General features: G+C 39.0%; 1 protein-coding gene and 1 pseudogene across 3 annotated transcripts; one reads left to right on the top strand and one right to left on the bottom strand.

The window, feature by feature from the left end:
* Positions 1-26,784, bottom strand: LOC102961076 (WT1 associated protein). 3 transcript variants are annotated; one of them, XM_042987453.1, is made up of 8 exons: positions 26,262-26,784; positions 19,161-19,198; positions 16,891-16,946; positions 14,049-14,107; positions 12,228-12,355; positions 8,158-8,336; positions 2,913-3,067; positions 1-1,258 (listed from the first exon to the last, which is right to left on the bottom strand). In XM_042987453.1, the coding sequence occupies exons 2-8, from the start codon at positions 19,188-19,190 to the stop codon at positions 675-677; spliced, it is 1,191 nt and encodes a 396-aa protein (XP_042843387.1). In that variant the 5' UTR covers positions 19,191-19,198; positions 26,262-26,784; the 3' UTR covers positions 1-674. The 3 variants fall into 3 exon arrangements, with proteins under 3 accessions (XP_042843387.1, XP_042843386.1, XP_042843388.1); XM_042987452.1 differs by lacking the exon at positions 26,262-26,784 and adding an exon at positions 25,928-26,114; XM_042987454.1 differs by lacking the exons at positions 1-1,258; positions 2,913-3,067; positions 26,262-26,784 and adding exons at positions 7,138-7,938; positions 25,928-26,112.
* Positions 10,323-10,435, top strand: LOC122238966 (annotated as a pseudogene).

Here is a 26,784-nt window from a genome sequence, read left to right as displayed (position 1 = left end):
TTACAATAAAAATCTTTATTTAGGTTTGGTCAGTACAGGTAAGATATACTGGAGTCACAGAGCAATATGCATTAACAGGATACAACAGTTCATAAAAACTGAGTAACTATGCACACAAATTTCTTAAACATTCAGTCACCTAAAGAGAAAATGCACAGATGTAAGGTGGAAAAAACTGTATCTAACACTGAAACTACTCTAGGACTCCATCAGCAAGTCCAGCTTTTAGTGAAAAACTACTGTACTGGGCAAACTTGGCAGTCATAAACCCACATCTACTCTAACAAGTCTGAATGGTGCATAAGTATAATAACAGCATGAGGAAGAATGCCCGTACACAGCACAGGTTCTAGGATAGACACAGATTTATACAGACATCATTGTGTTATACTTTAGGGAAAGATTTCCATTTACAACTTCACATTAACTCATATAAAAATAACTTGACCCTACACAAAATGTCCTTTTAGCAACATTCAAGGTAATTAACTGTTACAATTTCCAAAGTGGCAGAGGTATTGAAGCAAAGGGGGGGGAGGGGCGGGGAGGAAAAGAAAAAAAAAAACCACACCCACAAAAAAAAGGCAAATTGTGACAAAAGTATGCGTTAATTTTCCGGACAGTATCCTCTCCCAAATTAAATGACACTGTATAAAAATTTGTTGGAAAAAATATTACAAAACTGAACCCTGTACATTTACACTTGAGTCCAAGCCATTCTGAACGTGGCGGGAACCCGTAGTTCGGTTACCTTTCCCACTCACTGTTTTCTCCTCTTGAGGGTCAGGATTGGAGTCTGTGTCATTTGAGTGGTGTGTGAGAGAGTTTTCACTGCCCGTGGGAGAGTCTACACTTTCATACCCCGCACTGAGTTGATTTACGTAACTACCACCTCCTCTGCCAGTTCTCTCCTCTGAGCTGTTGGAGGCCTTATTCCCATTCCCTGGAGAAGAAGGAAAGTCATCTTCGGCTGTGTCCCCCTCCCTGTGAAATCCAGACCCAGACGTCCTCTGCCGGGAGGAACTGCCATTACTTGGTCCGTTGGCCAGCCGGCTGCAGTCTTTACCTGTGGCCTCCGCCTGTCCTCCAGGCTCGGAAGGTGTAGTCCTGCTGGTACTTGGGGCTGGAGCCTGAGACTGCTGTTGTTGGTACTGAGCCAACTGCTGACGCGTCTCTTTCAGCTGTTGCTGAAGAACTAGAATGGTGCTCTGCATACCCTCGACTTCTTCGTCAAGTTGAATGATGAAGTCATTCAGTTCTGTGCAAAGGAGAGTCAAACCTACTTTAATATCTCTGAAAACAGATTTTAAAATATTGCTTAGCGCCTGCCACAAAGCTAGACAGTCAATAAATGTTTAAGTGAACAAATACAAGTCTAAAAGTCACAAACTATTTCAAGCTTTTGCTTAGAATTTAAAAATAGTCATTCAAGAATGAGTTTGTTTGGGGTGGAAGTAGGGGTGGGGGAGACTTGCTTAAAATATCTATAAAGCAACCAAGTTCCAACTGACCCAAGCCATCTAGCCATATACAACTCATTATAGCCCACAAAATCCACTCCGCATGGGTTTACCTCTGGGCCCACATGGCCACTCCCCTTACTCCTTATTCTCCTAATCAGTGTCTGTCTCAGCTCCACAGCAGGTTCAGCCCTAGGAAACAGTGGGTCCTCTACTCTAACACTCCAAAGAGGCCTATGCTATAACAAAGGACTGTCCCACATCCAAAAAAAATTAGAGAAAATAACTCTTGAAAACTGATAAAATACACATGTCCATTAAATCCTAAAAAGCCTTGGGAGAGGAAAAAGTCCTTCACTACTATACTGAAATCTATTTTCTATGTTTACGAACAGTAAGAGCTAACAACTATCACTATGAAAAGATACTTTAAAAGATACTACACTGACTACTGATCTTCACAATTAACTGTCAAATATACTAATTCTCAATTTAGTTTTCATTGGTGAGATATTTTAGGTACTATTCATCCTTCCTCAAAGAGAAGAGAAACAGAACAGATGCAGCTACACTTGCCAAAAAAAAGTGTGGGGGAGGCGGGCGGAGACAGAGACTGAATTAAGTTTACCTTTAGCAAATTTAAGTATTACATTACATGTTTAGCAGCACCTGGGTGACTCGCTTAAGTGTCTGGCTCTTGATTTCGGCTCAGGTCATGATCTCATCATCAGTAGACTGAGTCCCACATCAGGCTCAAGTTGGGCGTGGAGACTACTTAAGATTCTTATTCATTCTCTCTCTCCTCTCTGCCCCTCCAGAGCTCATGCTCATTCTTTCTCTTTCCAAAAAAAGTCACATCTTATTCACTAAACAGGACCTTAACAGGTACAATCAATTCTTTATATTCAGACCACTGGAAATAGCCAAATACCTCCAAGATTTACACTTACAGAGAAATTGGTTAAATGGAGATAACCCCCTTTTAAAAACACTGAATTTAAATTTGTCTACATACAGCCTTATGTTTCACCAAATTCCACCCCTCCAAAACCAAAAACTTCTCGAAATTTGCACAATGAACAATTAGGAGGAGGGGGACCGCTAAAATTAAAATGGCTTTGCTACTCAACTAGAAATTTTTAAGTTTATTTAGAGAACAAGTGAGCGGGGGAGGAGCAGAGAGAACTCTAAGCAGTCTCCTTCCTGTCAGCAAGGAGCCCAATGTGGGGCCTGAACTCACAAACCTGGAGATCATGACCTGAGCTGAAACCAAGAGTCGGATGCTTCACCAACAGAGCCAACCAGGTGCCCCAGCTAGAAATGTTTCATTTGTAATTTTATAGAACTACTGGCAGAGATTAGCACATACAGAATCTAATCTATAATATTCATGCCTGGCAAGTTTTTTAAAGCCAGTGCAAATTTAACCAAACTTTTCAAAAATCCCCTTACCATCCTGACTGCTTTTAAGCTCCTCACTATATTTCTTCTGTAAAGCCAACTCTGCTTCAAGTTGTGCAATACGTCCCTGGGACAGCTGCCTTCCAAGTTCTTGATTCTCCTGGATAAGCATTCGACACTTCGCCATTAACTTTTTGCCTGTTTGGCTGCAAAGGAAAGAGCCATCCATCACAAAATGAAGACAAGTTTCTACAACCTTGTTTACTTGCAATTATTACAGCAATAGATGTAACACGTACAGAATGTAACTGTCACAGCAGATGCCTCCCTATAATTACCATCTTCTCTTCTGGAACACGTCCATCTTCTGCATTTCAGTATTTTGCCAATACAGCAGCAAAAATAAACCCTAAACAAAAAGTACCCAAATGGCCACATCTTCTATTACACTAATAATTAATTCTGGTATCTATTTTCATCCCAATTTATCATTTGTAATAGAAACAAACCAGTTAATTAACACACATCTCAGATATATCAGTATTAAAAAAACACTAAGGTACTTAGCTTGGAACAGTAAAGTTCTTGAAAAGGTAAAGGCAGGATCATAAGCAGAGTATATTTATTCTTGCTAAAACAGCATTTGATGAGGATGCCTCTTAATAAGCTGTTCTCACAAGAAGGTTTACTGCAGTAAGTAAGGCATATTCAGTAACTTTTTAAGGAGCCGTTTAAAAACCCGTTAAGACTATTTCCATTCACTAATCTTCATTTAACTTCTTTATTATATACTTCTGAGCTATCTTCGACTATAAACATAAATTTAAAAAAATTTAATATTGATATGTGGTTAAGATTTTATTCATGTTTAATAGGTTATCTTTAGAACAGAAAACTAAGATTGGGATTACTTATCACAAATAACACTGATGTAAATATCTGCCAAATTAGGGATACCAAACTTTCCACAAATTAGTTACCAAGGCCCAGTGCAACACTCCATAAAGACTACACACACATACACAGCAACTGCAAAAATGCAATCAAATGCCTTAATAACAGTCTTCAATAAAACTTTACAGCTTTTCTTTAGCCTCAATAATAGAAATGATGACTTCTAAAGGCATCTGATTTAAATACATAATTGTGATATTACCTGACACTTGAATAAGGACAGTCTGATATTTTTAACTTTTTTTTTTTTTTTTTTTTTAACTAAGTAGGCTCTACACCTACACCCAAGTAGGCTTGAACTCACGACCCCATGATCAAGAGTCGCATGCTCCACAGGGATGGTCTGGTATTCTTGTGATGGCGTTAAGTTCAGAAAGACTTAATGGGTTAAAAAAAAAGTTTTGCTGACATTTCCTGTCCTTTCCTTCCTTTAGTGGGGCTTTCACTTGCCTGATACATTACTTCACAATGCATCATATCCTGTTATATAAGCCTTCAGACTTTTTAAATGAGAGCATTTTGCGGAGTGCCTGGGTGGCTCAATTGGTTAGGCGGCCGACTTGCGGTTTCAGCTCAGGTAATGCCCTCACGGTTCGGAACTTTGAGCCCCTCGTCGGGCTCTGTGCTGTTAGCACAGGTGCCCACTTCAGATCCTCTGTCCCCTCCCCTCTCTGCACCCTCCTCGTTCTCTCTCCAAAATATTTAAAAAGTAAGTTAAATGAGAGCATTTTGTAAGTGATTCTCATTCTTTGACTCAGCGTTCTAGTGTTTTTATCCATTGTATATACTCTACCCTAATTCAGGGGTAATTTAAGCAAAAGTTCGTAAATTAACTTTCTCTGTGGTACAGTGAAACCTGGGTTACTGCTGCTTGGAGCAGCCTCAGGTGAAAGCACTTGCTAAGGGTTTTATTCTCTCTATGGTAACTCTATTAGCTGGTGTTCTTGCTCGTTGCTACTGTAGCTCCAGACTCCCCCTCATCGCCCATCAGTACCCTCCGACTTTGGCTTCCACTGAACAAGAGTTTAGAAATCCAGTGAGGAGTTAAAAGACGGGGCACCACTGTCAGGCAGCGCGCTCCTCCCACGCCCTGCCTGCGCTCCCAAGTTTGTTTTCTTACAAAGTCTATAGCTTCAGTGTTTTCCAACTAACCTGAAAATCCTATGTGAATTTAATAAAGATTAGAAAAAAAAGACTACTGGTAAAACCAATACATTAACTTGTGACCTGACTTAACCTCGTATAAAGTACCACAAATTCTAATAGGAAAAATGCTTCCTTTATGGTCATACCTTTTAATAAATGCCTGTTCTAAGATAATCCTATCACTTCTGAAATTAGTGATTACTGAAACAAGTCTTAAAACACTTTACCATTTTACCATGTCATGTGAGATTTATATTGTGTTCATTACATCCTCCAAAATGGTAAGAGTTCAATTACCAATAACTGTCTTTGGAATAATTTTCTTTAATTACACCCCCCACCCTGCCCCATAACCCATTCCTAAAAATCAAATAATCCCAAAGAAAATATGAAAGGAAACAGTCTTGAGAGAAAGATTTATAAAAAAGAACAGACACTATACATTGCTTTATGATCACAAGGAAGGGGGCCAGGGTATCTGAGACATGTACACACAATTGCCTAAATGATTAAACGCAAAACAGAACTGTCAAAATAACTGAAATATACCTCTCTTAAATACTCTAAAATATATGCACTGTTACATGTATGAAGTATTTCAACTAAAGAAGATAATTTAGAGAATCTTTCTCTTTCAAAATTAAAACAGAATAGGAAAATGGGGGGGGGGGGGGGGAAACCCATAACCCATTCTATTTGAATTACTCCAGACACAGCACTGATTAATAAGCACTGTTTCAAGTTAATGATGTATTTATAGTACCATTTATACCCTATTCTTTACAGAACAAAAATTCACTTACAGGTGATTAAAATAAATTATGATTTATTAATACAATGGAAATATTATGTACCCATTAAAAATGAAGTAATCTAATAAAAGAATGAAAAAACCATGCAAGGGATAAACTGTGTCTGTGTGTTAGGGGGAGGGGGACACCAAGCTGCAATCGTGTATGTACGTTCACATTTGTTTAAAATCAATGTATATAAAATGACTGTATGTGCACAGAAACGATCTTGATGATACCCAAGAAATTTAACAGTGGTTACTGTTCCTGGAGAACACAATGGGGAATGGCAAGGTCACATCCAGAAGGGACTCTCCTTTTTTGTCTCCACCTTTCTTCATGCTGTTCCAATTTTATACATGAGCATGTATTATCTTATTAAAAAAATATTTTTAACCCCACAGAGAAAAACCCCCACAGACCTCACAATGACTCTTACCTAAGCAGTAAAGAAGGATGCTAGCTAATAAAATTTGAGTACACGTTAATAATACATTTTATGAATTATTTCTTGACCTACTAAAAGTACGTAGGCCATTTCTACTGTGATCTTAAATGGCATAAAATATATACAAATGCCTTAATGCGGCACATTTTTGTTTACTTACCCTCCAACCCCACAAATAGTGAGAATTTTAGAAGCGGATTTTCTTGCCGTAAAATCACACAAACCACTTCTTCAACCCACCCTCTGCCCCACAATCAGTTCCCTAAAGCACAAACATATAAGATACTTACAATTGATTTGAATGGTTAAGAGAGAACTTAAGTCACCCTTGTTAAAACTGCACTTAAGCGTTGGGACAATCTGGAACATTTATCTTCCACTCATCTTAGACTCCATTATCACCAAGTGAAAATTCTCACTGGTGACTTAGAGAATGATCTGACGAAAAAAATTCACCTCCAGGATTGGATGGAAGCATGAAGAAATAATGCCTCATTTATCTAAATGATCAAATGAATTTGCTAGAAATGATCACTATACCTTTTTTTCAATTCACAAAATGTCTCACTTAGGCCAGCCCACAGTTCCAATACATTATTTCCCCCAATCTTCTGGCAGGCACCCTGTGAAGCTGTCCCACATTAATTTCTACTGCAATACCCTGGGACAAGGTGTCAAAAAGTAGCAAGTGTCAAGTCTCCTTGTCTTTTATGATACCAGCTGGAAAAAAGTAGGTCTTTAAAAATGTGACACAGAGCCTTTTCCTTCACTTTGAAGAGCATGGCAACAATTTTTCCAAAATCAATCTGCTCTCCACAGCCCCCCAAAATCAAAATGTTAAAAGTACAACAAAATCATCAGAGTATTCCTTGAACTTAAAAAAAAAAAAGAAAAAGAAAAAAAAAACCAACTACTTCAAGGCACATTTAATTTAATATCAAGAGTGCAATACAAAAGGCCCCAAATACAATGAAGGAAACACATTCCCCCATTAACACCAACGACAATACTCTTTCAACATGTGCCTGTTGAATGGAATGGGGATTTAATTTCACTACTGAAAAAAATAACGCGGTGAGTCTCATCACAGCCAATATCCTTATACAATCTAGTAGTGAAATGAATGTTCATAATGCTTCAAACAGTTTCAACCTGAAGTTTGATACCACACCTTTATGTTTGTACAGTCCTCAGTAAGATTATCTACAGCATTAGCAAGAATTCAAAGAACAAACCATTGATTAAACCCACATTGATTTAAGGCTCAATCAAGTAATATAGAGCCCCAAACTAAACGGTTATGAACTACTTGTACTGACATCTATTATTTGATTCTCTCACGACTATTAAGTTGGTTCCTTAGCAAATGAAGCTCTTTAAAGGCAAAATTCACCTCATTTGAGTTTTGACCCAGAAGTTCAACAACAATCACGAAGTCCACAGTCTTATTGGCAAAACTGATATACAGTGTCTCTAAGTCACTATGCTCAAGGTTAAGAGCGATGCATATTCCATTTTTACATTTTACTGGAATTTTACATGTTCAATTCATGATTTTAAATCTCTAGGTTTTCATTCCTCCAAACTGTCTGAAGACACAGTGTGCCACAGACTTAAGACTTCTGTTTCTCCCTCTATTTTCTTCAAACAGAAACATTTCTCAAGTGTCTACATGTTCTAGAAGGGGAATTTTTCGGAGGTGGCCACTTCTTCGGAATAGTCCGACGCCATCAGGCCTCTGAAGCAAGGGGAGGGGGAAGAGAAAAAAGCTGAAACACAAGGTTCATCTGGTAAGTTTTACATTAACCATTACAAGCTGGATAGTGTAAGAATGTGGCTTTTTTTGGCTCAAAAAGTCTGAGTCTTGGTGTGGAAACGAGTACTTGGCTGTCCCACCACAGCTTTCTCGCAGTGGGACTGTCAGGGAAGTCTTGACTGGGGAGTATGATTTGTTTACCTATCAGGCGTAAACTTCCAGGCACTCAGTTCATTTTGGGCTTGTTCCAGTTTGTCTTTAGTCTGTTCCAGTTCACCTTTCATTTTTAGGAAAAACAAGTTGATCGCTGGGTCTACCATTGTTGATCTCAGTTGGGCAACGCTAGGCTGCTGGACTTGCTTGAGGTACTGGATTTGAGTCTGTACAAAGTAAAAGAAACAATTACTACCAAATCAAAGAAAATATACACGAGAAGGTGGCGTAAAACCCCTTTTGTTCACAGAATTTACCAATTTATTAAATCCTTCCTCCTTTAATCTTAACATCCTCTAAAAAAAGTGTAAATTGTAAACAACTATTTAAGGTTACCCATGTAGGAATTAAGGCTACAATTGCATTTCCATATTTGGAATCTTTAAAGAGGCTGTATCTTACTTCGCAACCAAAGGATACAAAAAAATCAGTTATATTTACTAAAAATATTGACACCCCTAGAAAATTGCCAAGTTTAAAATATTATCTAAGAGTACAGTAGTTTATTTGTATCTATGGAAATTATTCTATGTATAGGTCTCCTAAAAATATACCAAGTACAAGATTATAACTTAAAATACACATTTGTATTTCCAAATTTAAAAATACACCGTGCTTATATTTATGAGGTGGTATTACAGCTTTATAAATAGCTCAAGTGAAAATGAAGTATATATTCATTTTTTTCCTTCTGAGTAGATATGAATCACAGAATTATATAGGTGGAAGGTGACTGACCAAATCCAAACTGCTCATTTTTGAAATTAAATAAGGCAAATGTCTACAGATACACAGTTCAGTGCCAGAATGGAGACTAGAATCTAGTTCTCAAGCCTCCTGACTCCCAGTCTGGGGCTTTTTCCACCACACCAGAACCCTTCTACTTACATATGAAACCTTCAATTTCGACTTCAGTTGTACTATTACTAGCACACTAACATTACATTTCTAAAATATGAAATACAGTTTATTAGCATTAAATGCATCACTTTCTTCACACCCAAAGTAGTTTTGGTTCAAGATCCTGCTGCACACTAACACTTAAAATAGGATTAAAGTAAACAATTTATAAGCTGCTAATTTCTACCAAAATTTAGCATAAAGTACAAATATGCTATGTGGATTGGAAATATATTTACTATTTCACTGAGCAAACAGAGGTAATTTTTTATTTAGCATAAGGAGATTTCTTAAAGTTACTCATTAAAAAAAAAATTTTTTTTTTGAATGTTTATTTTTGAGAGAGAGGGAGAGAGAGAGAGACACAGCACGAGCAGGGGAGGGGCAGAGAGGGAGACACAGAATCTGAAGCAGGCTCCAGGCTGTCAGCACAGAGCCCGACACGGGGCTCAAACTCACGAGCCATAAGATCACGACCTGAGCCGAAGTTGGACGCCCAACCAACTGAGCCACCCAGGCGCCCCAAAAGCTACTCATTTTTTAAAAAGCGTTTTATTTTTGAGAGAGAGAGAGCATGAGTGGGAGAGGGACGGGGGTGGGGGGGAAACACAGAGGATCCAAAGTGGGCTCTGCGCTGCAGCAGCTCGAGCCCTATGCTGGGCTCGATCTCCCGAACTGCGAGATCATGACCTGAGCCAAAGTTGTATGCTCAACCAACTGAGCCACCAGGTGCTCCTTAAAGTCACTCATTTTAAACAAAAAAGTGCAGCTGCTTATTTAACATAAGACCAGTTGTTAAGATAACTGAACAGGAACAAAGCATGTCATACAGCACATATCAGCCACTGTTATCCCTAAGAAAACATGCCTCTCCGAGATGGACATAGTTACTATTTAGGTTTACAAAGTGAACTGCCCTCATCTGCCATAGATAATCTTGTCCTTTCCTAATGGTTTTGTTCCTACCACCCTTTCTGCAAAATCTTACTCTGTAACTAACTGAAAACGAGCTGGTTCAGCTGACATGTGAAGGGGAAAACTATTAAAAAAAAGTATGACTGGAAATGGTTAGATTCTAGTTGAAATAACCTTAAAAACCTAGGATGAAAAGACAAAAGGGTAAATGAGCATCACCAAAGGCTCTGATCAGGCATGATGTTACCAAAACTGTCTGTGCCATAGCATAGCTGGAGAATAGAAGTGAGTCAACAGTATATACTGTCTAGGCAAGCAGTAAGAAGTATTTGACCTAGGTGTTGTATGAAAGGAGCACTCACTTGACAAGGATGGAAGAGGCCCTCGGGCATGACAACACATATGGTTAAGGCACTGCCACCTATTTCGTGTCATCTAACCATCGTTAAAAAAAGGTACATGAACTAGGATGTCAAGAGTAGGGCTCAAGAAAGAATTCAAGACACACTGGTGCTAGGAGATATTAGCACTGGCACCCTCCAATCACACTCTACCAGCAGTTTGTATCTTGCAGATAAGATTCTTCCATTGCATGTATAAGCATCTGGCACAGTGCCATGCAAACTGACCCAAAACTAGGTAGAATCTAGAATCCTTAGTATCAAAAAAAGGAGAAAAGAATTTAAGAGTTTTGAGATTGGGGTGTTACCTATAAAGAAAGAAAATTAGGGGTGTCTGGGTGGCTGCCTCAGTCAGTTGAGCGCCTGACTTTGGCTCAGGTCATGATCTCACGGTTCGTGGGTTCGAGCCCCACGTTGGGCTCTGTGCTGACAGCTCAGAGCCTGCAGCCTGCTTTGGATTCTATGCCTCCCTCTCCCACTCTCTCTGCTCCTCCCCCCTGACTTGGCTCTGCTCTCTCTCTCTCAAAAATAAACAAGCTTTGGGGCGACTGGGTGGCTCAGTCAGTTAAGCGGCCGACTTCAGCTCAGGTCATGATCTCGCGGTCCGTGAGTTCGAGCCCCGCGTCGGGCTCTGTGCTGACAGCTCAGAGCCTGGAGCCTGTTTCAGATTCTGTGTCTCCCTCTCTCTGACCCTCCCCCATTCATGCTCTGTCTCTCTCTGTCTCAAAAATAAATAAATGTTAAAAAAAAAATTAAAAAAAAAATAAACAAGCATTAAAAAAAAAAAAAAGAAAAGAAAATTATATTCAAACTATTGGTGAGACTTCTTGAAACCAAGTGTCCAGGTAAAAAATACAGCCAAAGGTGGGGGTGGTCAAGAGATAAAAATATAGAAAGTAAAGGTGTGCGATTACTGAGAAAACAAACTTTACAGGAAGTAAAAGGACTGTGACTGAACCCTGAAAAACATTTTATTAGTGAGAAAACAACTAGGAATAGGACTGTGTCCCATTTATGATCAGAGTCTCCAGTGACCAGAATATTATCTTTTGCATTAGATTTAATAAACAATGTATCAGACCAATGGAGATTACACAAAAGAATTCAAGAAAATTTCAGATTTTCAGGCTGCCTGTCTGGCAGTTGGAAGAACATGCAACTTGATCTCAGGGTCATGAGTTTGAGCCCCACATCGGGTGTAAAGATAGATTACTTTAAATACATAAAATTTTAAGAAATTTCAGATTTTTAAAATTAGTAACAACATGGATAGAGCTACCTCTATTTTACATAACATATATACAAACACTAAATAAAAAGGAATAACTGGGACTACAGAAGACAGCGTAAAACCTAAATCCAACCAGACCTAAATGATCAAACATGTCAATGGAGTTCAGATCTGTGTACAAATGAAAGCTATTAACAATTAAAAGCAGACATGGCAGAGGTTGCTGATACCAGGAAGAAGTTTTTTTATGCACAGAGAGGTAAAGAGAGCAGAGGAGAAACAGCTTGCTTAGAAAGGAGCAAATGCTCCTTATACTCTCAGATACCAACCTACTAAAAAACATCTGAATCAATATACTGATTATTGTATCATGGAAAATAACTGAAAACCTTGAACTTCCTGGCCATTGAAAAAAACCTCAAATCCGACAACAGGGTGATCGCCCAAGATTTTACAATTTGCATATTTATAGCATGAAGCTGATCTATCTCAACAAAATGTGTGTTTATACTTACGAGCAAGTATATAAAATTCGCTAACTACGAATACACGTCATAATGCAGACTAAAACCCAATTTCGCCAAAAGACTTAAACCACTTGAAATACTCACAGTACACTCTTGCATCTCTTGCTCCTTGGTAGCCAGTCGCATTACCAGGATGTTTTCCCTGCGGGCAGACTCTTGCTGTTGTTGCTTTAGTTTTTCTTCAGACTCTCTTAACCCAGTTACGTCATTAGCTGATGATTAGAAGAAAAAAAAATCCCCAAACATTAGGACATATAATTTCAAGATCAACCTGACGTACCCAAATAAAGTTCCGACTGCCTCTGTCAAGAATAAAAAAAACAAAGGCAAAAAAATTCATCTAGTCTTTAATTTCTATCCTAATGTGTTCTTGATCACGAGTGCTCTTTCAGGAGGCAGTGGTGTTAGAGTGGCCCACAGCCACCTCATCCTACATGGGATTACATTATTCTTGTCCAATCCATCTCCCAGAACATGGGAAGCTTCATTATTTGCATCCGTCTATACTGTAACACACTGACAAAGTCCTGACTATATTGTTTTTAACCTATTCAATGTAAATATGCCAAAAACTGCACGATTATTACTTTAAGCTTCATAATGCTAATGTGTGTGGATTATAATATAGTCATATAGTAACTGAAATTTCAGGTTATTAAGCTTTCTGGACTTGAAAAACTATATTGTCCCCCTCCGCCCTTTTCAATTTTTGAGAGAGCGAGCGAGCGAAAGCGCACGCACACACACACACAAGCAGGGCAGGGACAGAGAGGGAAACAGAGAATCCCAAGCAGGCTGTGTTGGGACACTCAACCGAATAAGCCACCCAGGTGTCCCTATATTATATTGACCCTTTTTAAAAAAGTTTATTTACTGTGTGTGTGTGTGTGTGTGTGTGTGTGTGTGTGTGTGTTGTGTGTGGTGTGTGTGTGTGTGGGGGGACTGAGAGTGCATGTAGGAACAGAGAAGGAGCAGAGAGAGGGAGAATCCCAAGTGGGCTCCATGCTCACAGCACAGATCTCACAAACCATGAGATCACGACCTGAGCTGAAATCAAAAGTTGGACGCTTAACTGATAGAGGCCCCCAGGTGTCCCTGTATCGTTTTTTATGTTCACAAATAGTATGTTATTCTTAACTCAGTGACAAGTGACAAAAACTAAAATGGCTTGAAACTAATAAACTTTGTTGGTATTATTTTTCAGCAGGTTTTGAAAAATCTGTAAATATATCCTATTGTTACACTTGAAGCTCTTACAAGTTTGTTGTGTGTGCTTCTATGTACTTCCTTTCTAAGACTAATAACTCATGTTTCACTTCCAATTCTTCTGTGGAAGCAATGAGGGACACATCAAGGAAAGTTCAAGTAGTTGTTGAGTTTCCCCATCTATGCTCTCAGACACTTGTATGTAATTCTACTAAAACAGTCTCGCTATCATACGATTATTAGATGTCGGTCTTTCCCAAGAACTACACACGAAGGGAATTAAAGAAAAGAGACCACGGCTCATTCACCTATTTTGCAGCAGCAATACAGTGAATGCTTGGACAGAATTCTGGAACGAAATGCTTGAATAAAAATTACAATTGCTGGGGCGCCTGGGTGGCTCAGTCAGCTAAGTGTCCAACTTTGGCTCAGGTCATGATCTCAATGCTCCTGAGTTCAAGCCCCACATTGGGCTCTAGGTTGAGAGCTCTGACAGCTCAGAGCCCAGAGCCTGCTTCAGATTCTGTGTCTCCCTCTCTCTCTGCTCCTCCCCGACTCGTGCTGTCTCTCTCACAAAAATAAACATTAAACAAAAATTACAGTTGCTTAGTAAAACCAATTATCCTGCAACAAAAATTTTCCTTAACAAAAATCTAAAAGGAGATATTCATGTAATCTTCAGGAAACTTAAAAACTTACAATTAAGATCTGTGTATTTGCCCTCCAAAGCTTGGACGTATGCTTCATATTGTTTCCATCTAGCACAAAAATAAATTCACATATTAGTTGTTACATTGATATTGCTTTTACTAAATTTATAAATTTATAAACTTATAAATTTAAGTAATGCCAAGAATTTCACTACATGATTTTTAACCAATAATAAAGTTAGTCACTTCATTATTCCTTCTCAACTTATAGGAACTAGGCAAAAGGAAACACAGAACAAAGTGTTCTCTGCTGAGAATATACTAAGTGTGCTCCTCCAGGTCAGTTCATGGGCCTTACAGGACGCTGTCACTGATGCTCAGCACATGCCTGGATTAAGGAAGCAGAGTAAACAACTCGCTACTTTCAGATATGCTGTCCACTTCAAACAAATGGCACCTAAGAAATGTGCCCACTTATAAGGGACTCAAGGTTATCTTAGCTCTTTTCTGAAAATATCACGTGACTCCATTTATTTTTGCCAGTAAAAAAGGGGGGAGAGAATACACTCTCTCTCAGAACTATTCTTTAAAGCGTATCTAATTGGCAGAAACAATCTGCATAAATGCCATACGCTATGAGAGTATGAGGGAACCTTTCTTCCTTGCTATATTCCTCTACCTTCAAAATACAAGCTATGTTAGCTTGGCTATTATTGCTGATAAACAAGGTCCCCAGACTTATGCTTACGCAACAAAAAGTAACCTGCCCCAAATGTCTACTATTCTGTTCTTCTGAAGAGCTATGTTTTCGAGCTGCTCTTCAGTTACAGCTATTCAAAATTTAGTTGACCTCTGACCCATGTGGGGTGGAGTTTAGGGAGGAGAAATCCTGCATGCTCAAAAATCCATGTATAACTCTGGACTTTCCAAAAAGCTTAACTACTAATAGCCTACTGTTGACAAGAAACCTTACACTAGTAACATACACACTTGAATAACACGTATTTTGTGTATGTATTATATACTATATTCTTATAATAAAGCCAGAAAATTTTCCTAGAAAAAGGAAATATTAAGAAAACAAAATACATTTCAAGTATTGTACTGTATAAAATCTGCACGTAAATGGACCCACACAGTTCAAACCTGTGTTGTTCAAGGGTCAACTGTACCCTTGATTTTAGAAAATCTTTCTACAAAACCTCAAAAACTTCTGAAAGCTTTGCTACGAGATATTAACATTACAACACAATGAACAAAAAAAATTCCAGGATACCAAGCAAATTCACCTTTTACTGTTCAGACTACTGTTCAGTCAAAGGCATGCTTATTTTTACGGGCCCTACAACCTAGGACACAAACAGGAGTTTCACTCAATGTTTGGAGATGAATAAACATCTTTTGTGGAAGCCACATTAACAACTATTTTAGAGGAACAGAAAAATATAAAAGCTCAGCCAAAAACATCCTTATCAAGATGACAGAAAAAACACAGAACAGTTAAATAAGCAGAACTTGATTTAAAATCACCAGGAGAATTAATGAGGACAAAAACTCACTTAAAAGTCATATGTGAGAATTCCCTGAAGAAAGAGAAGTTAAACTGACCTCAAGAATATAAACTGCACATGACTTAAAACCTTAAAGGTAACTTAATATAAAAAATTGCTACCATGAGTTTTATTAAGATCATAGCACTGATTTCTCCCCCTACAGATGAATCAAGAAAAAGACTGCACACACCAACCAAATATACAGAGACAGTATCAACATGTGAATGGCAGTATTATCATAAACAAGGGACTACCTCAGCAGGAGGATAAGAGTGTTTTAGAATACTATGGATTTAAATTTCATGTGCAGGAAAATAAATGTATGCAATGGAAAAACTGTCCTCTGCACGAAGAAGATAAAGAGCTTGTCTACAATAGAGTAGCTGAAGGAGGTGGGAAATTATCAGATTCTAGTTAACAATGGAACATGTCATCTGTGCCTGCCCATCTTATAAAACACCTTTCTTCTCTCCCCTACTTCCAGCCAATTAAATTTACTTATTCAAGTAAAAATCACTTGGAAAGTTCTAGAGAAAAAAGTTCAATGACCTTGGCAAAGGTGCCCTGAAAAATCTTTGTTCTAAAAACTATCATGTAAAAAACTTACCACACAAAGTAATAAAATGCAAAAAGAACACATTTAAGTTACACAACACAAAACCAGTGTTGATCATATTTTACATTAAAAAAAAAAAACCCTTAATGCTGTTCTTGACAATCTGGTTTCCAAAGACATTTACAGAATAACCAAAGAAATTCAGAGCTTAAAGTAACCTTTAAAAATAATTTAATTCAACTCCTTTAACCTGCAGATGAGAAAATGGATATAGTTAAATGAGCTGACCAAAGTCAGTTCTGAGAAAGAGTAACTTTGCCTATCAGCAAATGATATATGTCTTCCATAACTAGACTTGTCATCCTTCAGGACTACAACTTTTTCACATGTTGAACAGAAAAGGAAAAAATAACATCAAAACAAGTCTATATACTTGTTAAACTAAAAGCCTTCTGAAAGCAGGGTTATTCCCCATAGCCAAATTATACACATGGAGTACAAATGCTTTCAATTAAAATTCTGAGTATCTTCCCTCAAGAAAACCTCAAGTTACCTATTAGTCTAGAAGCTACCCAAGCTAGTACTTTAGTTCTATGAAGTGTTATACTTCCTTCAATGTTTACACAATGAACAGACCATATTGTGCTCGACAGTACATTAAGTGATTTGAGGATGCATTAACGTTAAAAAGAAAAGTCTAACTTGAAGATAATTACAGGATAGAATCACAGTATGTTCTATAGAAAGTGCTTTATATTTTTGGTTAAAAAATTTTTTTTTACCTTAGAATTAACTCATCTCGTGCCATAACTTTGAAGTCTGTTTCACTCAGTCGAACCTATACAAAGAGATTTAAAACATGAACTGACTGCTCTTCCTAAAACTTCTTTTTCCAAAGTTTATTTTTATTTTTGAGAGAGAGAGAGAGAGAGAGAGCGAGCGCACGCACACATGCCTGAGAAGGGGAAGGGTAGAAAGAGGAAGAGAAGGAATCCCAAGCAGGCTCCACGCTGTGAGCGCAGAGCCCAACACGGGGCTCCATCTCAGGAACGATGAGATCAGGACCTGAGTCAACATCAAGAGTTGGACGCTTAACCAACTTAGCCACCCAGAAACCCAATTCCTAAAACTTTTAAGTACTGAATACTCCTAGTTCTTATATTCTTCACATTTTTTTATTTAAACAGGATCGTAACATTTTAATCCCTCATTTCTGTTATTAGGATTACCCTTATTACTAAAATCACACAGCACCCTTCCTAAAAGGAGCTCTGTACTGAGATGAAACATTTCCAGAGCCTGAGACTTAAATGGCTCAATATATATTATGTTTTTTTAAATCTTATTTTATTGAAAAGAAGTTTTTCAAAAGTGAACTACTTATCTTTAATATAAGCATCATTCTTAAGGAAATGCAAATTACAACTCCAATGAGCTATCACTACACATTGATTAGAATGGCTTTAAAGAACAGTAGTAACACCAAATACTGGGTGTCATACATTGCTGGTGAGAAATAAATTTATTTTCATACAGCAATTTGTATATGAATGTTCACAACTTTATTTGTAATAGCCCCCAAACTTCCTTCAACAGGTCAAATTACAATATATCCAAACCCTTGGAATACTGTATTTACCATTAAGAAAGAAACAGTCTATGGATCAACTTGGGACAAACCTCCAGAAAATTTTACTGAGTGGGAAAAAAACATACATACTGCATAATTTCTTTGGTGTAACTTTTGTGAAACAGCAGAATTACTAAAATAGAGAACCGATTAGTGGTTGCCAGGGGTTTGGGATGGAGAGGGAAAGGATGGATGGGGCTATGGAGGAGTAGCAAAATGGAGGCTTATTAGTAATGGTTCGGTTGACTATTTTGGTTGTGGTGATGGTTACACTTAATTACCCATGAAAAAACTGCACAGAGCTACACACACACACACACACACACACACAGAACACACACATAAGCTCTGTGGATTGTGCCAATGCCAAGTTCCTGGTTTTCATATTGTTATACAAGATTCTGATAGTTATGCAAAATTAACCCTGAAGGAGGCTGGGTGAAGAGCACACAGAACCTTCCTGTACATTTCTTTGCAACTTCCTATGAATCAGTAATTGTTTCAAAATAAAAAGTTAAAAAAAAAAAATGAGCACAATATTCCAACTAGCTGAAACTGCTTTGTAAATTGAGAAACATTGTGTATTTTCTCTATACCAAATGAAGACTATACAGGTGAGACACCTCTCCTACTTTAGTATGAAATTAATGCTTTATTAGTTTCCTTTTTAAGAAACTTGCTTCAAATTGCAACACTAACCAGTGTAATAGTACTATCATCAAAAGGAAAAGGGAAAATCACTGTACCAAAATACATTAAAAGTCTAACAAAAAGCACACAATTCTGATTATTAAAACACATTACAATTCTTTATTTCATGAATAATTTAACTTCAAAACTAAAGACGAATTCCCATAATACCACCTTAAGTGTTCACCTAAATTCTCACTGCTTAATTTGTACATACCCTGCTTTCCCACTTGAATTATAAATTACTTTTACGAACAATGTTATTTTGTAATTCTGTGACTGACTAAATTGAATTAAGTTAGGGATATAGGACAAGGAGAAAATAAGACTAGAAAACAAACTTCAGAGGAAAGGCAGGATCTAAGAACTAGCTGTAACCTTTTCTTGAAAAACACAGAAGTGGTTTTACCACACAACCAAAGGGATTTAAAAAGTAGGAAAAAAAAAATAAGCAACTTATAAGAACTTGTGAAGGAAATCTTTTTTGACACTTATAGTCATGTAGATGGAATTACTTGTAAAATAAAGATTAAGAGTAGACCATGGAGATAAAAGTTTTTTAAAAACTCAAAATATTCTAAAAATACACTCCCTATAAGATTATGTCTAACACATTATTAGTGTTATAAGGCAAAAGAATGAACAATAAGCAAATAAGGACAGTCCCTTTAATTCTATTAAACACCCCCCCCCCAAACACAAAGTGCTTAAAAAACTGCTGAAAAAACACACCTTTTTGGGAAGAGGTTCCTCGTTGGTCATCTTGAATCCTAGGAAAAAGAGGCAGAGAGCAGAGGTTCGATTGATTTTCTCCCAGTTAAGGTAGGAACAAAATATACTGGCTTTTCTAAACCAATTAGGGAACTTAGTTAATCACTAGGTTATTTATTTAAAAACCTTTTATTTCATAGTTTTTTTTTTAAATGCTTATTTATTTTTGAGAGACAGAAAGAGAGAGAGACAGCACGTGCCTGAGCGGGGGAGGGGTGGAGAGAGAGGGAGACACAGAATCTGAAGCAGGCTCCAGGCTCTCAGCTGTCAGCACAGAACCTGACACGGGACTTGAACTCACAAACCATGAGTTAACCGGCGCTCCTAAAAACCTTTTATTTTTTAAGTTTTAGATTTACAAAAAAGTTACAAAGATATCACAGGGCTCCAGTATACTCCACACCCATCTTCTCCTTTGTTAACATCTTTTGTTACTACTGTCTTTAGGTTTTTTTTTTAAGAATTCCTTTGTTAAAAAAACTGATCATTCCTTTTGATGTTCCCATAAAGGATTGACCAGAAATGAACTCTCAATGCATTCTTACAACTGTCCTATGAGAAAGAGAAACCTTACGGAAGCGATAGCTTTGTACTAAACTCAGATACTGACCTCAGGCAGTATCCCAGACATCTTCCACAAGAATAGGAAGGGTAGTACCAGTTGCTAAATCTTTCCTTTTACAGCATTAGGTTGCTATAGTAAAGTAGAATCTGTCATCATCGTGATAATTCACCACTGTACAATGAATATTTATATACATTATATACTACACCTTAATAAAAATATTCCCAAACTACTTAATTTTATGCCACAGAATTTATGTCAAGTTAGCTTTTTATAAACGTATACAAAATTTACTGAACCCAGTTGCAAAAGACAGGTTATATAGAAGAACTACTCTCAGTAACTTTATTATGTTTATTGAAAACACTTTCTGATACCTCCTATTGTTCAAATAAGGACACAAGCAAATTTAAATTCATTCCTAAGTTTTATTTCCAACAGCACTGTCATGAATCTTCCCCTTATATTTTAAACTTCCTTTATATTTATTTTACTTACCCACACTTATTACAAATCCCAAACTATTAAGCATTCAGCCAAAGGGAAATAAGTTGCAATGATGTAACGCACAGCATGGTACTATAATTAGCAATACTGTACTGCATGTTTGAAAGTTGCTAATAGAATAAATCTTGAAAGTCTTCACAAGGAAAAAAAACTTTCTAACTGTGGTAACAGATGGTAACTAGGCTTACTATAGTGAGCATTTCACGATATATACCAATATCAAACCATTATATTGTACATCTGAAGCTAAAGATACGTCAATTATACCTCAATAAAAAAATTAACCAAAGAATTTATAATTTAAAACTGAATTATTTATTTGAGAGAGCATGGGCACCCACACACACACATGGTACTCAAACTCAGTGAGATGTTGACCTGAGCCAAAATCAAGAGTAGGATGTTTGACTGAGCCACCCAGGTGCCCCTAAAACTGAATTTTTAAAAGCTACTTGATTTCTTACTATTTGAGAGTCCTCAAAAGGAGATAATCTTCCAATATCACTTTTTATGTTACATACAATCCCAACTGTGTAAATCAGACATTCTAATCATATGCTGCCATTAAAACCTCATTTTCAGACTAGATAGAGAAATCAGTGTTAAAGAAATCAGTACATTTTAGAAAAAAAAAAAAAAAACCGTAAGTTGATATTATATATTGCTGGCTTAATTCTTCCTTCTTTAATAATTTTATCATTGGGGGCAGAAGGCAAAAATCTGAGGTTATCTGTTTCTGAACTAAGAAGCTGACCAAGTCGCTGACCAAAACCTATGAAGACATGACCATTATTTCTACGATATAAAATCTGTATATTTTTCTTCTTTGACTATCCTAACGTGATACCAGTGATTCCAATCATCTGGGAAACAAACCTTCACCATGTTTGTCCTCAGAGGTCTACTTGTATGTTCAAAGTATACTCACTCTACTAGACTGCAACCTACTGGAACCCAGAAATCAAGCCTGGCATTTCCTTAGAATTTCCCATTTGAGCTAAATATAACAGGTAAATGTCAATAAACTAAATAACTTTTAGGGGCGCTTGGGTGGCTTGGTCGGTTAAGCGTCTGACTTCGGCTCAGGTCATGATCTCACGGTCCGTGAGTTCGAGCCCCGCGTCGGGCTCTGTGCTGACAGCTCAGAGCCTGGAGCCTGTTTCAGATTCTGTATCTCCCTCTCTCTCTGCTCCTCCCCTGTTCATGCTCTGTCTCTCTCTGTCTCAAAAATAAATAAACGTTAAAAAAATTAAAAAAAAAAAAAAAAAAAACTAAATAACTTTTAAAAACCGATGAAGGGCACCTGGGTGGGTCAGTTGGTTAGGTGTCTGACTCTTGCTTCCGGCTCAGGTATGATCTCAAGGTTCTTGAGTTCAAGCCCCTTGTTGGGTTCCAAGCTGACAGAGCAGATTCCAATTGGGATTCACTCTCTCTCTCAAAATAAATAAACATTTAAAAAAACCTACGAGACAATTCTGGCCCTCTGAACTTCTAGCCATTTTTAACTAGTATACATGTGCCTCTGCAAGTCACTACTCCTTCTAAAGGCACCCAACTCACTCAAAATAGTGCACTGATCCCTTACTATCCCCTCACATCAGGCTTTATGTTTCTTCATAGTTCTTATCATTAAGCTGATATTTTGCATACTTATCTGTTTCTCCCAATTATAAAATAAGACCCATTAGAATTGTCTTATTCACTGCTGATGGCACAGTACACTGGAGACACTCAAACATGCTGAATGGAAGTATGAACAAATGAATTTGCTTCAATTACCAATGAAATCATAAAAGTGAACTAAATAAGCCAATGTAATTCCCGCCCCCCCCCAAAAAAAAACCAAGATGACCTACAGTAAAATCTTGAGAATAAATATGGAACCTAATGTAACAGATACTGTGATAACACTGCTATGAGCGACAGTTTCAAAACTGCTAGATTTATCACTGTGGATAGGTAATCCACAGTATTGCTAAATGGGCACCACAGCTACTCAGAATTTTAGTTGTAAAACTTAAGGATTATGGCTGTTATTAAACATAAATTCCAGTTTATAAACTAGTAAATGCTTCTGTAACATGACATTTTCCCCCAGATTGGTTCATTCTTTTAATACGTATTCAGATTATTCCATTAAAATAAAATTAATTAAACACTTAATTAGCAATGAATAAGCTAAACTGTTTTTAAAGGGCATTTAAAGGACTGGGAAACACATGAAATTCTAATAACCCTGCTTTTATCTAAGAGAGTGACAAACTTTGAAAATAAAAATAAAAAAAAACCAGAACTTCTGAGCCCATTTTGCCCAACCCAAAAAGGATTACCACCACCCAAGGCTCAAAACTATTCAGCTACTTCTAAAGATAAACACTAATCTTTAGCATGGTGACCGGCACAAAATAAGCAATTATTAGTTTCCTTCTCCCCATCAAAAAAATAAAAACTTTCAGTCGCTACTTCTTGAAGAAACTGAAAGGAGAATTCACAGGTTGAGGATAACTATCAAGACATGCTCCCGTCTTTGTTTCTAAGCCCCACTGTAGAATGCTTGATCTCCAATTTTTAGAATTCTAAACAGCAAGCTGTTAAAATTTTTAACATTAGTTTATGTTCTCTTTCTTTCTAAAAAGTTTGATGGTGGGCAAATTTTCATTACACACAGCTTAACGAATATCTGTATGCTCTTTATAAAACTAAATATGTAAATTTGTGACATACATCAGAAATAAATGTTTTTGTATAAAGGTTTGCATTTTATGTCGATTCTCAGAGTCACAGGTCATTCCACACGTTATAGGATATGTATGTGGCTTGGGAATTCAAAGCATAAGCATTTTTAAAGAAATCCCTCCCTGATTTATAGCTGTTGAAATGTCACTCTTTCCTTGAGAATCCATAATATGCCACAAGAGTCAAAAGCAAAAAAAAAAAAAAAAAAAAAGGGAAAAGGCAAATTAGAACATATTTAAATTTAAAAGCATCAATATTTAACTATTTAGTCAAAATAGAACTTGGTTCTCAAATTTGTCTTTCATATTACATGAATGTACTAAGAAAATTATTATTGCCTAAGGCAACTTTTAAATTTCAACTGACAAGCACAATAGCCATCTAAAATCAATTCTAGATTCATAAAGACAATGTTTACTCCAGGTTCTTAGAACCACCTACTTTTGTATCAGAAAAATGAATGACTGAAATATCTAGATTTAAATTCAGAATCTTGGGGGGGTGGGAGGGCAGAAATGAATATAATATTAAGTGCTATGAGTCACATGCTTAATAATCAAAACTTTCCAAAATCAAAGTTAGTCCCCATCTTCTAGATGATGAAAATGATTGGGTCATCTGGTGATTAGCTCTGGTCAAAACAGCTATTAATAAATTGGGGGTTAGGACCCCAAATGCCACACCTCTCAAAAGTTGGTAACTGATTAAGATGGATTATTCTCCCACTCTCCCATCGTCAATAATTATTAAGCTTAACTAATCTAAGAATATAAAAAAAGCAAAATAGGGGGCGCCTCAGTCGGTTGAGCATCAGATCAGGTCATGATCTTACAGTTCGTGAGTTCAAGCCCCGCATCTGCTTTGTGCTGACACCTTAGAGCCTGGGGCCTGCTTCGAGTTCTGTGTCTCCCTCTCTCTCTGCCCCTCCCCCGCTCATGCTCTGTCTCTCTCTCCTTCAAAAATAAATAAAAACATTAAAAAAAATTTTTTTTAATTATGTAAAGGTTTCAGTTATTCCTATGGATTAATTCAGGGATAACCTCTTAAATTCAGATCTCAGAACCACCATGTACTCTAAATGCCTTAACAATGAGAAACATTTAATGATGGAGAGTTCAGTTTTGGTTGGCTAGGTGCCTAGCATCCCAGATCCCAGTACTTCCCTGGCTCTTAGCATTATGACCCGAAGTTATGCAACTCTGTTCTCTCTTAGGTGAACACCAGCCAACACAATTTAAGAAAGCATGTACCTCACTGAACCTAATCATAACTAAACTCAAGAAACTAATAATCTGACAGCATACAACACTCGGTCTGTGGTAGGTAAAAAGGGTACTAATTAGGAACTGGAAAACCACCTTTTCCTGATTCTTATCAGTCATGGATCTTGAGCAAGTCACTTAACTCTGGGCTGCAGTCTCCAAATCAGCAAAAAAAGGATACCAATTTTGCCTGCCTCACATAGTGTTGGAAATCTCAACATCCAAGTGCCATAAAAATGCTACACAAATGATTTTTTAAACAAAATATCAACATTAAAAGTTTAATATGCATTAAAAACAATTAAACCAAAACGCAACAACTACATTGTCAAGACCGGAGAATATTTATAGCTCGGAGTTCTAATCTGATGGACCAGGTTAATGTCCAATGGAATATACTATTATGGGAATACTGAAAAGTTTTTCTGATAATCTGAGTTTCAGAAAACAGGTAAAAAAAATAAACATAATTTGAAAAACAAGCATAAAACCAAACATTATCTGGATATTGTTTTGCTAATTAGCGACAAAATCTTCTTTCAAGAGCGAGGTAACATACAGTTATATGAAAGTGCTAGGACCATATCAGGCAAAGGTTATTTTCTAGGAGATTCTATACTATATACATACAAACACATACGTACATACAAGAACACAAAGGACTGTGAAAGCTGTAACGTACTGTACAAATTATTACAGCTCTCGTCCACATCGTAGAGCGACCACAGATTTTCTGTATCGCATATACCAACTCATTTCTAACACAAAAAATATTTTGAGCAAGTAGGACTCAAAATTGAATCAGGAAAACTAGACACTACTAAGTTCTATAAATTACATAAGCTAAGTAACACATCAACAGTGCCGGGGACACATTCTTATTATTACTTTCGTCCTTTGGGACTTAGAAATTTAGGGAGGTTGCTTAAGGTCCGCCAGTGAGAAATGACAATCCTGATTACCTGGCTATAGCTACCTGTTTAAGACAAGGTAAGCTCTGAAAGAACTCCCGAAAGGCACGCACCCAAACCCTCCAAATTTAACTTCATCCTTTATCACATGCCACCTGGTGGACTGCAATTTCTTTCGCCGACTAGCCTCATCGGATGCTACTGAACGACAGGAGTAAACAGCAGCCTTGGAAAGACCCAAGGTGAGACCCCGAAATTTCACGAAAACCTCTAATTCAATAAAGGATTTTTTCTTTACTCAGAATGCATGCAATCATTCAAAAATGGAAGGCTACAGGAGGACGCAGCTGCAGCAATAACCTACTGCGCGACGTGAAATTTGGTGCACGGCTTTCCTTCCCTTCACGAACTCGTTAGTGCCGCCAACCCTCGGGATCCCGCGGAGAGGTGGGAGGGGGCGACACCGAGGCGGGGACACGACGCACACCGAGGGGGCGGCCTCCCGGTATCGCCGGCCCGCGGGAGCGCCTGCCTCGCCCCCGGGACGGAGGCCGAAGGCAAAATGGCCTCGGGGCGGCGGAAGTGTCCCCGCAGGCGAGAAGAAAGCGCAGCTAACGGGAGGCCGGCGGGCCCGGGAGCCCCGAGTCGCCCTCCGGGCTCTGCCCACCCCTTACCCGGGTCGGCCGCGCCTCAGCCCTCGGGACCCGGAGGTCCTCGCGGCCGCTCCCGCCGGCGGCCCGCACCTACCTCTCCAGACGGAGGCCGCGCCGGCGCCGCCCAGTCACATAGGCCAAGGCCGCGCTGCCCGCTCACCGCCCAGGCGGCCAGACCGCGCTACCGCCGGCCCCCGCGCTCCTCCTCCCGCCGCAGCCCCGGCGCTCCCCTTTATTTGCGGGTCTCGCTGCCACAAAATGGCGCTGAGGGAGGACGCGAGGCCCCGACGCCCCACCCCCTTCCCGCTCCTCCCGCCGCCCCGCCCCGCCCCGCCCCGCCCCGCGCCGCCCACCGCCCGGCCCTCAAGCGCCGCAGCCGTAGCCCGCCCTCATCGCCGCCGGGTCCTGTCAGCGTCCGGCTCACTCACCGAGTCGCCTCCCGGACGCGGCCGCAGCCCCCGGCCCGTCCCCAGGCCCCGCCACGGGGAGGAAAGACGAAGGGACGGCACCCGCCCAGGCGCTACGGGGGGGGTGCCGCGCCTCGGTGGCACGCCCCACAGCCTCCGGAACGCGGCAAATCCAGCAGGGGCCGGGGGAGAAGAGGGCCGCAGGGAGGGGTGGGAGGCGAGGTCGGAGGTCAGCCGCGGGGCATCACGGGAAGGGCGGCGGGGGTCGCGATTGGCGGCGCGGGGCGAACGCGCTGGCCGGCCACCTGCGGCTGCAGCGCCGCCTCTGGCGGAGGAATCTGGGCCAGGCGGCGCGTGATTGGTTGCTGTATGGTGTAGCGTCCATCGGTGATGCTTCCGCGCGCTGGCGGGCCAGGTGCTACCTCGGGAACGAGGCCGTGGGTGGGTCGGTTTAGGCTTGACTAAGCCGTGATGTTGGAGGCCTCGGAAACCAGCGTTCTGTCTTCTGTCGTGAAGCGCAGCCTCCTGGCCTCTTGGTCCGTCT

Source organism: Panthera tigris, chromosome B2 (assembly GCF_018350195.1).
Source record: "Panthera tigris isolate Pti1 chromosome B2, P.tigris_Pti1_mat1.1, whole genome shotgun sequence".
Taxonomy (NCBI): Eukaryota; Metazoa; Chordata; class Mammalia; order Carnivora; family Felidae; genus Panthera; species Panthera tigris.
This window is presented reverse-complemented; position numbering and strand designations above follow the sequence as displayed.

Coding starts and splice junctions, on each gene's coding strand:
- LOC102961076 (XM_042987453.1), bottom strand. CDS start 19,190: ATGACCAACGAGGAACCTCTTCCCAAAAAG. Junction 8,337..12,227: donor AAGAGATGCAAGAGTGTACT/GTGAGTATTTCA, acceptor TACTTTGTACAG/ACTCAAATCCAGTACCTCAA. Junction 1,259..2,912: donor GCTTAAAAGCAGTCAGGATG/GTAAGGGGATTT, acceptor TCCTTTGCACAG/AACTGAATGACTTCATCATT.